At 42.4% G+C, this 14,670-nt stretch overlaps 1 protein-coding gene across 1 annotated transcript in view; it reads left to right on the top strand.

The window, feature by feature from the left end:
• The window catches only part of LOC117817997 (A disintegrin and metalloproteinase with thrombospondin motifs 2-like), a 220,011-nt gene that overhangs the window by 191,296 nt on the left and 14,045 nt on the right, over positions 1–14,670 (top strand). The window contains 8 exon segments of the mRNA XM_034690833.1: positions 6,094–6,177; positions 7,956–8,112; positions 9,072–9,177; positions 9,893–10,036; positions 10,413–10,545; positions 12,216–12,329; positions 12,420–12,565; positions 13,800–13,975. Coding sequence (XP_034546724.1) covers positions 6,094–6,177; positions 7,956–8,112; positions 9,072–9,177; positions 9,893–10,036; positions 10,413–10,545; positions 12,216–12,329; positions 12,420–12,565; positions 13,800–13,975 — 1,060 coding nt within the window.

Raw genomic sequence — 14,670 nt, 5'->3', positions numbered from 1 at the left:
CTCCATGGATATGAATAGTCAGTGCTGAGTAGGGAGATGTGTGGGCTTAATTTAAAGATGCACACAGTCACACTTGGTTTGTGCACCTTTATTCATGTGATGTATAACATGCATCATTTCTGCAGAGATTTGTGGAAGTGGTGCATGTCTGGTCTCTTTCAAAGCTGCTGTTGGCAGTAAAAAGTTGTGTAAATGAGTGGTAGGACAATCCTGGAAAGCACAGGTAGTCCAGGTAATAATAGACACCTTGTTAGCTGGAGGTGTCACAGACATGTGCGGAGCACTGTCAGACTGAGCCCAAATTCTAGGTCTGAGTTTTTGAATATTCCCATGTGTGTTGACAAAAAGATGTAGCTGAGCTGTCCAAAGTCTTATCTAATTTATGTTGCACTCCAGCCAAATTTGACTCGATGACTCAGCTCCGTCTCATCAGCAGCTGAGACTGTTTTTAATACATGTTTTCAATTTGTTGCCCAACTCATTTTAATTGCCTCCACTAGTTGATTAAAACACACAAGCTTGGTGTATGAAACACTGGGTAAATGTTATTACGTTTAATCACGCAGTAAGCTTGAATATATATGTTAAGCCTTTATAAGCTCATCACCACTTTGTGCCCTCCCCCTAATCTTAGTAAGGAAGATGAAAAGAGGCCTTTTCTCAGGTTATATGAGTTATAAAAATGATGCTGGTAGGGTATTATTATAAGAAAAGGTACAAAACATGGGGTACCAGAAAGTAACAAAGTGCAGCGATGCTCCCCTGCCTCTTTATTTTTATTTTTAAGGCCTACTTATCTCTCCCTTATTCTTTTGTAAGAGCTCTAGGAAACTATTTGGCAACAGCTCCTCCTTAAATAATCACAGATGGGACATTGGTCAAACTAAAAAGTTAAATACATGTACATTTTTTTACATCATGACCGTTGGTTCTTATCATGCTGATTCATGTGCAAATATTCATTTTTTGGAGATGTGAAAAGAGGGAATATGGCATTATGATCGACAGCCCTGTTGGATGCAGCTCCTGCACCGTTCTTTGCTCGATAAGCAGAGTGAAGGAGGAATGAGAGAAAACCTAACACTAACAAAAGAGTCATTGAACTTTTCACATTCATGAGTGGCTGCTTTAGTCAACACAATAATGTGTTGTGCTGTGGACCATGCCGTCATTGTATCTGTAACTGAAATGTGTGTTGTGGTTAGCAGTACGGGCATTACATTGGTTCCTTAGAACATGACTTGACTCCAAATATGTCACCAGAGAAATATGTCAGTGCCCAGTTAGTTGGTATTTTGTCCTCACTTTTTTAGAAATGGAGGCAAATGGTCCATATTTATAAATAGTCATTGATGTAAACCTGTAATTTCTGCAGTAGAACAACTACCAACAGGGCCTTGAATGTCACTTCTTGCTCCTTTTTTTTGCTAACATCCTCCTATCTCCTTTCTTTATTTCCTACTCCCTCTGCAGACTGAAGTGAGTGGCCCTGGTTGCATTATTTATTTGGTGGTAATGATTTTGTGCCTTGCTGACCTATAGTTCTGCATTAACTAACACACACACACACACACACACACACATACACACACACACACACACACACACACACACACACACACACACACACACACACACACACACACACACACACATACACACACACAAAGCAGGACAGATCCAGGCTACCTTGTGTACCTGTAGCCTGTAAGTAATGACACCTGACGTTGCCCTTCAGAACATCAGAGAGCCACCAGCAGCATTAATAAGGGACATGGCGTTACAGTTGTTGACAAGCAAACTTTGTGTGTGTGTGTGTGTGTGTGTGTGTGTGTGTGTGTGTGTGTGTGTGTGTGTGTGTGAGCGTGTGCGTGTGTGTGTGTGTGTGTGTGTGTGTATTCCTCTTGTGTGGAGTGGCCAAATGTACCAAGTGTGACATAACAAAAAGACACATGAAGCTGAAGTTGGGAGTGACAGCCCGCGCTCTGCTCGTGTGTGAGTCGGTGTGTGTCGGTGTGTGTTGGTGTGTGTTTGTGTGTCTCATTAGAGTGGGACTCGTAGTGTGGGGTCACCTGGAAGTCAACTGTGCCTAATTGGCCTAACAGTCGTCAAGGAAACGGGCTGGATCAGGCCAAGTGTGGACTGACCCACCTAAGTGTCCATGTCAACACGCACACAGCGTTATGACACTTTATGCTTACTCTTATTGGGCCAAGATAACAAGAGTGAGACAGATGTTATTAAATGAGACACAGAGACAGAAATACTAGCAGGCAGGAGAGACAGACAGATGGACGGATGGACAGCTCGGAGACAGGAGAGATGAAAACTGTAATCACTGTCACAGGTGCACATCTCAAACAGTGTCAAACAGGAAAGAAACATAATTCTCTGTTTGCATTTTTTGTATGAGTTCTCTGCTCCTCATGTATACTTCACCTTAGAAACCCATCATCAGATACTAACAGAAACTTAGATTGTATATATTTTGTGTATCATAAACACTAAGTATACCGACAGTAACAAATATAGAATAGCTGCACTTTATTTGAGTATTTCCATTTGAACTCCCTTGTACTTGTATGCTTGACATTTTAGAGGAAAATATTTCACCCTATTTTTACACCTCTAAATCAATCTGACACCTTTAGTTGCTATTTACTTTCAGAAATTAATATAATTTGAAGTGTTGCTGTTGAACACCTTTGAGAAAATACAACATTAGAATGTAATTTACATAAGACAATAATTTTATGCACAACGAGCATCTCACTTTGATACTTTGTAAGTGCACGAATAAAACCTCCGTCCTTTTATGTAGTAAGCTTCGAATGCAGGAATTTTACAAGTCAATGACTTTGTCAGTGTAATACTCTTTATATGGGAGTCATCCAGTAGGACTACCTTTTTTTGAAAGTCTTGGACAAACTGTAAAGGTTTTGTGCAGGACCATTCATTTTTACTCAAAAAAGCATCACTGTAAATATCTTTGTCTTTGCTTTTTAAAGATGTGGTTGTTGTGGGTTGAGGGTGGGGCCTGGGTGGTTGCAACAGAAGATGGACTAAAGCAGGGGTTCCTAAACTTTTCAGCCCGCGACCCTTAAAATATAGGTGGCAAAGACTTGCGACCCCCACTGTCCCTCAAAGTGATCTAATGTGGCTTCATTTAGCTGGTCTGCAGAGAATTAGCCTACTTATATGAGCATGTGTCTGTGTTTCCTGTGCCTTTATGAATCAACCTACTGCTACTGATGCTTTTGATAATTAACTGTTCACTAACCCTAAACTTAGGAGTCATCTGGAAACAAAGAAAGGAAGAAAACTCATTACATTTTCTATTTTCAAGGTTTTATTTCAAGTTTAGCTACTATTTCTGTAGATATTTTTTTACTATGATGGGTAAAATGTACTATTTTTAGATAACTTAGAAGAAAAAAACATTCTGGAAGATATGTCATGACCCCCAATTTGTGTCTTGCGACCCCCCAGGGGATCCCGACCCACACTTGGACTAAAGGGTGCATGGTTTATTGTGAGACTTGTTTTGGGCAATAATTTCAGCCTCTTCAGCATCAGTTTTGACCATTTAAACCGAATGTGTCCTCTTTATGTAACAGCTCTTTTTAGCAGTGCAAATCAAAGTTGCTATCAATTATACGTCATGTTTTAATTTTTAAGTAGTACTCCTTCCATCTTCTGTAATGCTCTCTTCCAATTACAGATGAGGTCAGAAAGTCCCAGTATTTCCACGGACTAATTACAGCCTCCATTATATCAAATGTTCCTGTTTGGAAAACCAGCACATGGATGCACACATGGTTTGCTGCAATGTTGCTTCCACTGAGGCCACTAATGTTGTTTCAGTGATATTTGGCCTCAGTAGTAACTTCACTCAGAATGCTGCCAACATTTCAGGATGTTGAGATCTGTATTTAAGAAGTTACCACTCAATATTTCTTATTAACACAGAGGCCACAGCTGCAAATCGAACATGTATTTTAAGGGTTTTAAAAATGATGTTAACCTGTTAAGCTTCAAAATGCAGTCATCGTATATGTTAATGCAATCAGAAAGATTTGTTCCAGACTGGTTGTGGTTGACAAATTAGGATTCTGAGTTGAAGGTCACTCCACTAGATTTTTCCTAATGGGATGCTGGAATTTCCGACTCTACACCATGTATGGAACAGAGCATTGCATTCCTCCAAACTCCCTCTCTCTCATTTGAAACCCCTTCTCTGCAGATCTGTGCTTCATTTGTTTTCTAGGAATCATCCTCTCCTCTCCCTCTCAAGCTCTTTCTCGTTTTTCACTTTGCCTCTGTGCTCCTGCTCCCCTCTCTGCTCAGCTGCTCTCCCTCTGCCTCTCCATCTCTATTTGTAGCATTCCTCCGCTCTCGCTCTTGTTCTTGCTCTCGCTCTCGTACCTTTTCTCTCACTGGGTGTGTCTGAAATTTTTTTCTTCATCTCTGTACCTGAGTGTGTGTGTGTGTGTGTGTAAATGTGTACAGTATGTGTGTGTCCTTTCCTCCACAGCGTGTCCATCAGCCATCTCATTACTGCTGTCTGTTTTTACATCCCTTTGCCTCATTAGGCACCGCACACAGCCACTGAGGACAGCAGGCCTCAACTCCTGGGCCAATTTACCCCTCTCTCCCTCTCTCTCTCTCTCTCTCTCTCTCCCTCTCTCTGTACGCATGTGTGTGTGTGTGTGCATGTGTGTGTGTGTGTGTTTAGCCCAAGCGGCAAACTCCGGTCTTAAATGATGAAGCCTATGCGGAAGTGCTATAAACTGCAATACATCGAAAATCCGCTTGAGGCTGGCTGCAGAAACACCGGAAACCACATAGATATGAATGGGAAAAAGACGATCTTTGCAGCATTAATAAACATGTTTACAGCCTGGTTCAAAAAACGGCTTGGCCCTACAAAGCTAATCTCTCAATGGCACACACTGTACGGGGGGTGAATTTTTTTCTAACGTGACGGTTCAGAAGATATTAAGATTACGAGTTTTGCCCAAATAAGGACATGACTGACGTGACTCCCGGTCGGGAACACACAGCCATTGGCTAAGAGACTCACACTACGTCACACTCTGCCTAGTTGAGTTCCGCATTACCAATATGGCTGCTGCCGTCGATTTGCTTCAAAACAGCTCTCAGGAACAGATGGGTGACGTCACAGATACTACGTCCATATTTTATACAGTCTATGGTTTAGCCAGTATGCTATCTGCATCTCTCTTGTCAAACATTACCTTGTTTCCTTGCATTAGGGCTCATTCGTTCTTTTGCATCCTTCTCCCTTCATATCCTCTCCATCTGTGCTTATGGGAAACAGAGTTTTTTACCGTCCCTTCAACTTCCTCTTCGTCTGCTTTAGTTCCTTCTCATTTAGTTTCTAATTTCACTGAGTTGGTTGAAGGAAACTTTGGTCAGTCAAAGTCCCATTCATCTATTCTTAAGGAATTTCAATTTTTGTTTGAGCATAAAAAACATAGATCTTTGCTTTCTCTTTATGATTTTAATTTTCTCATTCTTCATAAAAAGTTTATAAAATGTAACAAATGGATTTATTCATGGTCAGTGAGACAGTTTAAAAGCCATTTACTGGACACTTCTGGATCTCTAGACTGGGAAAAACAAGAAAAAACATCCCAGTAGTGCAAAAACCATCTGGAAAATAACGCTGGAAGGTGACTTTTTTCCTCAAACAGAGCCATGCTACCTGTTTTCCTTTGTTTTTGAACCTTCATCTTAACCTCAACCTGACACTTCTGGACTATAGTGCACATAAATGAAGGTCATTTTCCAAAATGTAATGCATTTTTAACTGTGCTGTCATACATTACTGACATTTGTACGATCTGATCGCTTATTTGAAGGTGTCATATAGAGAGAATAACTTCATCTGTCACTGCCACAACCAGAAATATGCTCTCTATATTGGCTCATATAACAAATCTAAAAAGCATTATTAACACTGTCATCAGCCATTAGTAACCCTCTGTTTGCATCCTACAGAACATTTAAATGTCAGCCTGGGGCCTGTTGTACTTCTACTGAGACTTCCTTCTCTCTGTGTCTCCCCAGGTGAATGAGATCTATCATGACCAGTCTTTAGGGGCCAAGATCAATGTGGTGCTGGTGCGGATTATCATGCTTGGCTATGGCAAGGTAAGTCCTTATGAGACGTGACTTCTACTAAAAAGTCATCTGTAACACTCCCATTAAGTACCTACAGTAAGCACAGCCAAGTCCAGCACATGCACATACTCATAAACAAACACACACGCGCGTATTCATCAGCACGCACGGATGCCCGAAGCCTGTTATTCCAGTGGACCGAGCAAAAGAGGAACTAAAAGCATGCAGCATCCCAGGGGAGTGTTTTCAAGTCGCACGCCTTCACAGTTCAGCACCAAAGCATGCAGAAACTCAGCCTGTTATGCAATCAGCCTCCCTCCCAGTAGGCTGCAGCACAGAATCATGGGAAGTCCAAGCAAAGATAAACAATCAATGATAGCCCTCCCTCATTCATAAACAGAGAGACCGGACAATGGGGGAGGCATCTTCTTGTTCCCGACTGTAACTCTATCCTTCTGTCTGTGGTGAAGGGAAAGAGAGAGGAAGAGTTGAGGAGAGATAAAGCGAGGAATGGCAGGAATGGCGGAGGGCAGGGATTACCCCACAGGATGATACAAATGATTTTATTACTGGATAGCTGCTTTGTTATACACTTACGCTGCAGTAGCCTTATCTCTTCCTCTCCTCCCTACATGTCTACAGCCCCAATGGAGCTCTAGAAACACACACTCCCACACACCCACAACCAGACACACACACACACACACACACACACACACACTCCCACATTGGTCATTCTGGACCAGCCCCTATGCAGCTTCGGCCAAAGCTCAGGCTGTCCATCATCCCCAATTACCGTGGCAACAGAGCTGCACCCAGACAGCCTGCAGATTGGCTATGTGACCCTGAATGCAGGCGCACCCACTCACCCACACACTTCACACACTCCGACACAACATGTACACTGGTACAAATTCATCTTTAAAGATTATAAAAAAGCCCTGAACACACAGACACAGACAGACAGACAGACAGACACACACACACACACACACACACACACACACACACACACACACACACAAAGCAACCTGATGGGCATGATGAAGCACGGACATGTACAGTGCACTCTGTCTGAGGGTTGTTTGTAAAGCAGCAGGCCATATGTCCTCACTGCACACACACTCATGATACACACACCTCTCATTGTTTGATAAAGCAGTGCACTGTGCATGTGTGATAAATATAAGGAAATGTAGAAAGGGGACAGAAAGGAAGCAGTGAGAAAGAAAGAGAGAGAGATGGAAAGAGGTGTATGGTAAAATAAAAAGGGTGGAAAAAGAGGGGAAGAGATACTAATAAGGAGGAGAGAAAGAGGTGCAGGTGAAGCAGAGGAATTAGTGGAATGTAAGTGTTTGTGTTGAAGTTGTTGTATATTTCATCATATGTAAATATTCTGTAATTAGAGATGTTTTGGTTATTTGTGCATAGCTCATTAATATACAGCTCTGTGTTCAGTCTCATGTTCATTATTGAAGTCATCAAGATTACAGGATCCTAAGCCCTGTTGTGTGAGGACTGTGATCCCTCAGTGTGTGTGTGCGTGTGTGTTGTACACCTCAGCAGATTGCAAGATTTGCTGACAACTTACAACATTGTGACACTGCCCCCTACAGGAGAGACTCAAATATTGTCATACAAGAATAGAAACAAGAAGCAGGTTTGGCTCCCTGTTTTGTGTATTCTTTACATCCTTTTTTTCCTGTGTGTGTGTGTGTGTGTGTGTGTGTGTGTGTGTGTGTGTGTGTGTGTGTGTGTGTGTGTGTGTGTGTGTGCGTGTGCGTGTGCGTGTGTGTGTCCTGTTTCAGTCCATGAGCCTGATTGAACTGGGGAACCCCTCTCAGAGCCTGGAGAATGTGTGTCGCTGGGCCTTCCTGCAGCAGAAGCAAGACACGGGGGATGCTGAGTATCATGACCATGCCATTTTCCTCACGCGGCAGGAATTCGGACCCACTGGCATGCAGGGTAACAAAAGACTAGCACATGCACTCAGCTCTTCCTGCTCAACATATAAAAACATACATCCAAACAGCACACCCACCCTCTGGAGGACCTAAAACTCATAAGTGCGCACAATAAAACTCCCTTCCTCCTCCCCTTGCCTCATGCAGCTGCACAGTGCACTGTGGCTTGTGTGGTTGGTGGTTTCTCTGTGCAGCAGAGTGCAGGCTAACAGGCAGGCCCAGGGGAGCGGCCTCTAAAGGCACTGGCCTAGCTTTGCAGAAGCCCTTCAGCTGCCCTTGGGCTCAGCCTTCAGCAGCAGAAAATCAATAGGCAGAGCAGGGCCGGCCACAGTCCCACAATTAAAGGCAGTATAGGACAGACAAGCACACAGGGAGTTAGAGATTGGCATATGTAGAAGAGGAGGGTGAGTGTTTGGGGTTGGGACTTGACACAACAACCTGAACACATCTGTGTTGGAAGAGTGTGGAAGTCAGCCTTAGAGAAGTAAAGAATATTAAAGAAGAGGGCCTCTTCTAGTGTTTACTAAGATCTTAGTGATGATCTGCAATTACAACTATCAGAGGGATCCTTTGAACCTAGTTCATGACAATTTTTTGCTTTGACCATTTTTTATAGAGTATTTTTGGTTCTTTGTCATGCCTTGATAAAACGACAGGACAGTGGATAAAGTAGGAAACTGGGAAGAGAGAGTGGGGGATGACTTACAGCAAAGGAGCACAGACCTGATTTGAACCTGGGCTGCTCACTTCAAGGACTATAACCTCTGTTCATGGGGCTCGTGTTACGACCACTGGGCCAAACCCATGCCTCTTGACCATATTTTTTTGACTATGAATGTTTGGGAAATCCCGCTTTTCCTGTGTTTGGATCGCAATGTTAATGGCGTTATCTTTTTGGACCTTGTATTAAAGCTAGTTTTTTTTTTATCCTGACAAGCGGATTTCTTCCTGATTGCCTAGGTTACGCCCCTGTGACAGGCATGTGCCATCCAGTCAGGAGCTGCACTTTGAACCATGAGGATGGTTTCTCCTCTGCCTTTGTGGTTGCACATGAGACCGGACACGTGTAAGTGCACTTTCATAACAATGTCTTCATGTCTGCTCTCATGTTTCAAGCAAAATATATAAATAGGCATAACTAGCTGTAACTTGCACCAGGGTATGAACACTCTAGCTTCTGCTGATAAATGTGCTTAACAAGTAACATTTGAGCAAGATAGAGGGACTTGTTTCAAGACATCTTAAATAACTTATTAAGTCAAACAATCTTGAAATGATCTTGTTTTGAGTTGAGATCTTATTTGTAGAAGACGGAAAATCTTGATTTAAGACAAACACTTTACTTGATTTTAGTAAATGCATTTTATTGGAGAATCTATCAGAAAACAGCTCCACTGATAAAAGAAATAAAGAAAGAAAAGTGGTTTTTTTAAGGGTAGGTTTTCAGGCACTGTTTCTTCTAAATCATATAAAAATATACATCCTCAAACTACATGCACGCAATGAAACACTTACTTTTGAGCATAGCTGGCTTAAAATAAGTTTTCCCTGCAAATTTTAAGATCACAGTTTTCTAAATATTACGTCTTATTTTCAGATATCTTACCAAGCAAATTTTCACTTGTTGTATTGGCACATTTTTTTGCTTATTTCAAGGTAAAAGTACCTTGAAATACGTTTTTTTTTCTTGTTTTTGGAGGGGCATTTTTTCCAGTTAAGTTCCTGAAGAAACAACTGCCTCCTATTAACCCCCCCCCCCCTCCCTCCTCCTCCTCCTGCAGGTTGGGTATGGAGCACGATGGCCAGGGAAACCGCTGTGGAGATGAGGTGCACATGGGCAGCATCATGGCGCCACTTGTGCAAGCTGCCTTCCATCGCTTCCACTGGTCCAGATGTAGCATGCAAGAGCTGGGACGCTACCTCAGGTGAGACACAAACCCACAATACCTTTCATTTGGACTAGATTTCTGTTTCTTTCATATTGATATTCACAACATCAGTTACTAATTATTTTCCTTTAAGTTATCAAAATGCTAAAAGTACAAAAATCTTACTGACAAAATGGTTGATGTTTGTTTTTGATACCAGGGCCTCTAAAATCTAAAATCCAGTCTCTAAAGGAGCAGTAGTTTCAAAAGAGTTTTAGTTTGAAACAGAAAAGTGATTTGAAGCGGTCACTTTGGTTTGGGAAAACGGCATTAGACATTTTGATGAACAATCAACTAAATCAGGTGAAATATTCATCATGTTAACTAAAGCGAAGAACCTAAAACATTTCTGTTTTTTGGATTCCTCTTCTAGCTCCTACGACTGTCTCCGTGATGACCCCTTTGACCACAACTGGCCGTCGCTGCCTCAGCTCCCTGGTTTGCACTACTCCATGAATGAACAGTGTCGCTTTGACTTCGGTGTAGGCTACACCATGTGCACCGCGGTAAGACATCCCTATAGTCTCTCTCTAGTTTCTTTGCTTACGTAGCTAGACTTTACTAACTCTGAGTATACTGACATAGTGAAGGCCAACAAGTTACAACATAATACATTGTAATAACATACACATACACATATATTCACATTCTTCTGATGTCCTCTGCTTTCCTCTCCCGTCCACTGGTGGGTTTGGCATCTTGCTTAAAAGCAGGTAATTGGTTTTGTATCTATATCTTTTTTTTTGTTGCTAATTTTAATATGGTACACAAGATTGATTTCAACACACCACTTACCTTATTACCACAGTGCCTTCACATAAACCTGCCACAAACCGTTTTTCTGTAATCACCAAACACAGTTGACTAGCTTCACCCAGCTGCAGCACTTTGACTGGCATCCTCCCCTCTAACTCTCCCCTTCCCCGTCACCTTTACCCACTCTATGACTGTGAAGCCACTGTGGCACGCTGATGGGAGGCTTTTGCTTGATTGACAAAGGGCTTGTTCGGAGGCTTTTGCACATATTGCTAGATTACCCTCTATTCTCTTGTCAAACCCATTCCCCTCAGCTACAAAAGGCGGGCCAGTCAGGAACGCAGGTAAGGTAACCCCTCCTCTCGGAAGACATGTGGCCCGTCATTTGTTTTTTTTAGATTTTCTTTTTTCTATTTGTCCTCTTGAGGTTGTAATTGTTTGTAATGTTGCTCCTTATTTTTCTTTTGTTACTGTTTCTCTGTTCTACTCATCGTCATGTATTGGGTGCTAGTCTGCAGGATTCTAAAATGCTCATTATACAGAGAAAGTGGCTATAAAATACCCCAAAATACTGAAAGTCCACTGGTTCAGTGGCTTTGGTGCAGTTCAACAGCTGAACTGAACCGTATCCCGATGCTTTTCCTGCAAATCTGTGTTAAATCACAGCACCGCTGGCAGGAAAAGCCTCATTATATTGGCACACTCATGACTATAAACCAGTGGAAAAGGTTGGGAAGATGTCTTTCCCATTCAAGGGGGACGTCTGAGCCAGAACAGAGGCTGTTTTTCCATGTTTCACTTCAGCTTTTAGGATCCTCCAGTCTGATGTCATTGGTGATTACCTGCCACAGTCTAGCCATTGATTGTGACTCGCCCTCTGGCCTGCAAAGGTTCCCCTGGGGTCATGGTGGGTGGGGAAGTCTGTGGAGAGGAGGGAGGAGGGCACGCCCCCTCAGACACTGGACTGCAGGTCAGTTTGGTGGTATCCTCATCAATGGTTCATATTAGAGAATTTGGTCCTTTTTTGTGTCCAGGGGCCTTTTTAGAGGTTAATGAGACCTCACCTTTTGGCCTTTCTAACCCTTTGCCCTCTGCCCTCTGACCCCCCCTATGCCCTAATTAAACCACGGGCTGTCTCATTATGAGAGTCCTGTCTCTCTCTCATCCTTTGGTTTAGTTTGCATGAATGGCTGTGTGTTTCTCAGTGGAGCATAGTGTACAGTGAAACAGTGCAGGGTTGATGTTGTTATTGTTGGGTATTAAATTGTCGTGGTGATGTTTCTCTTCCCATCTCTCTTTGTAGTTCCAGCTGTCTGATGATGGTTGACTTGTGTTGTTAAGGGTCACCCTGTTACCTATTGTGTGTACTGTGACGTAGGGCTTTTGATAGTAAGAAAGAGTCTGTCTCTGTTCCCTACAGTATCGCACATTTGACCCATGTAAGCAGCTGTGGTGTAGCCACCCAGACAATCCCTTCTTCTGCAAGACCAAGAAAGGACCACCCATCGATGGCACCATGTGTGGGAATGGGAAGGTATTTATACTGCTGTACCTTGAAAAACATGTTGTAGCATTCAAAACATTCAAATCAGCAAAAATGTCTTATCTTCACCGTCTATTGCAGCATTGCTTTAAAGGTCACTGCATCTGGTTGACCCCTGACATCATCAAGCAAGATGGAAACTGGGGTTCATGGAGTGAGTTTGGACAGTGCTCCCGTACCTGTGGTGGAGGAGTGCAGTTTCGCACACGTGACTGTGACAATCCAAGGTATTTCACTGTGTTTCAGGTCGTTCGTCTGTCTCTTGTACTAAATCCATCTCAAACCTTTCTTTAAATGGCAGTTTCACTTCGTATGTCTTTTGACAGTGACTCTCAGGTGTTTGTGTGCTGTCTTTTTACACTAATAATCACACTGGATCAAGATCATAAGTAGGGGAGAACGGGGTTGGTTGTCACACTTTTTACTTTTTTGATGATTGCTCATCATCAAAACATCTTTCAATAGTCATTCCTACATTAAATTGAAGCTTATGGTGTTGGCTTGAAATGTGCATACCTCTCTTTTCCCACTCATTGTAACAAAGAGGCAATCAACTATCAAAGACACTCTGACACATTGTGACAACCAACCCCATCACGGGGATGGTTGTCACAATGGTATTTCAATGGGAAAAATCTTTTAAAAAAGGTAAGAAGGCAGAACTAAATTTGAAAGTTTAATTGCACTGACAAGTGATAGGCCTACATAACTTAATGCATTTTAACATAACATGAGCAAGGAAGATGAACAGGAAACACATCTCTAGGCAAGCCTATATAACAACATAAAGAACAAAACAAATAGGCCTAACAATAATGGCCTACTCAACTAGGCTACATGCAATCACTGTCTGAGTTACAGTGATGACAAATGTAGGGTCTGCGCACTCAAACTAATTTCACCATGCATGATTTTGTCAACATAGGGGTTGGTCGTTACATGTGACAACCAACCCCAAAGAGAATGTGACGACCAACCTCAACTGGAATTTTTGGCTAGCATTAAGGCTAACAACCATCTAACAACTACTTAGCTAGCTAATAAAAATCTAAACTATAGCTTTCCCCTCAGACTTTGTAAGGGTAACACTTGTTTTGTTATAAACCCATCGTTTAAAAGTCTTGAAGAAAAATACTGAGGAGCTGAATATTTACAATTTGACTTGAAAAAAACCAAGAAGTCCTCTCACCTCAAGTTTAGCTGTCTTACTCCAGAGAAGACTATAGTAGGTAAGCTCTGATCCTAATTCTGGAAATGTCCATACCCCAATTTTAGAGACAGTGCCCTCTGGTAGCGAGATATAACGAGTGTGCCAACCAACCCGTGTGACAACCAACCCGTGTGACAACCAACCCCGTTCTCCCCTACAAGTCACGAATCATTCCACAAGCTCTCATACACACGTAATGAATAAAGTAGAATTAAAACCATTGTGTGTCTCCTACCCTTCAACCCTCTCAGGCCAGCCAACGGAGGCCGCACCTGCATGGGAGCCAATTATCAATTCCAGATGTGCAACAACAACGAGTGTGAAGACATCTACAGCGACACACGAGAGGAGCAATGCCATGCTTTAGACCCTCGCTTTGAACTCCATAGCAACAAGCACCACTGGATGCCTTATGAACACCCAGACCGTGAGTTTACTAACTGCAGATGAAGGGGCTGATGAGTTGGTTGGGGTTGGGTGATGGAGGTATAAAGAAGCCATCTGACATAGATACCTGTTTAAGTATGACGAACCCTAAATGATGATACACTGTGGAAGTTGTAAGTATGAATGAAAGCCAAAAGAAGGAAGTAAACACATCATTCATGACCGCAGTTTGGTTTGAGAAGGTTTTATAAATAGTTCTGTTATGGTCATTGACATCTGGCTGTCCTGCTGAGAGAAGCTTTAAGCAATGACTACGCCCTCCCATAAAAACACGCCATCTCTTTGAAAGTCTCTTTGAAAACAATCTTCTTTGAACTTGGCTTCTACTCTTCCCCCACCAAATCGCTGATGTCATTTCAACCTCACTGACCCCCTTCTCTAACTCTTCTTTTCACCATCCATGTATCAGTTGGTAAAAAAGGACAATCTCTTAAGATTCACCATGTAGTGTCTTATCCTAAAGTTCTCGTCCTCTTATTCAAAACCTCCTTCACACACCAGTTTCACACCTGTGTGTGTTTGTCTTTAAGTGGAGGTGTCACAGGTATTAGATTATCGTCCAACTAAAGGGCAGCCTCTGAGTAAGTGCTGAGCTGTCCATATCTGATCACAGGTCATGCTACACAAACTCCTCAAGAGGGGCCTAGCTGTTTCTTTTCTCCGTTGTTATCATTT

The sequence above is a fragment of the Notolabrus celidotus genome, chromosome 8 (genome assembly GCF_009762535.1).
Source record: "Notolabrus celidotus isolate fNotCel1 chromosome 8, fNotCel1.pri, whole genome shotgun sequence".
Taxonomy (NCBI): domain Eukaryota; kingdom Metazoa; phylum Chordata; class Actinopteri; order Labriformes; family Labridae; genus Notolabrus; species Notolabrus celidotus.
This window is presented reverse-complemented; position numbering and strand designations above follow the sequence as displayed.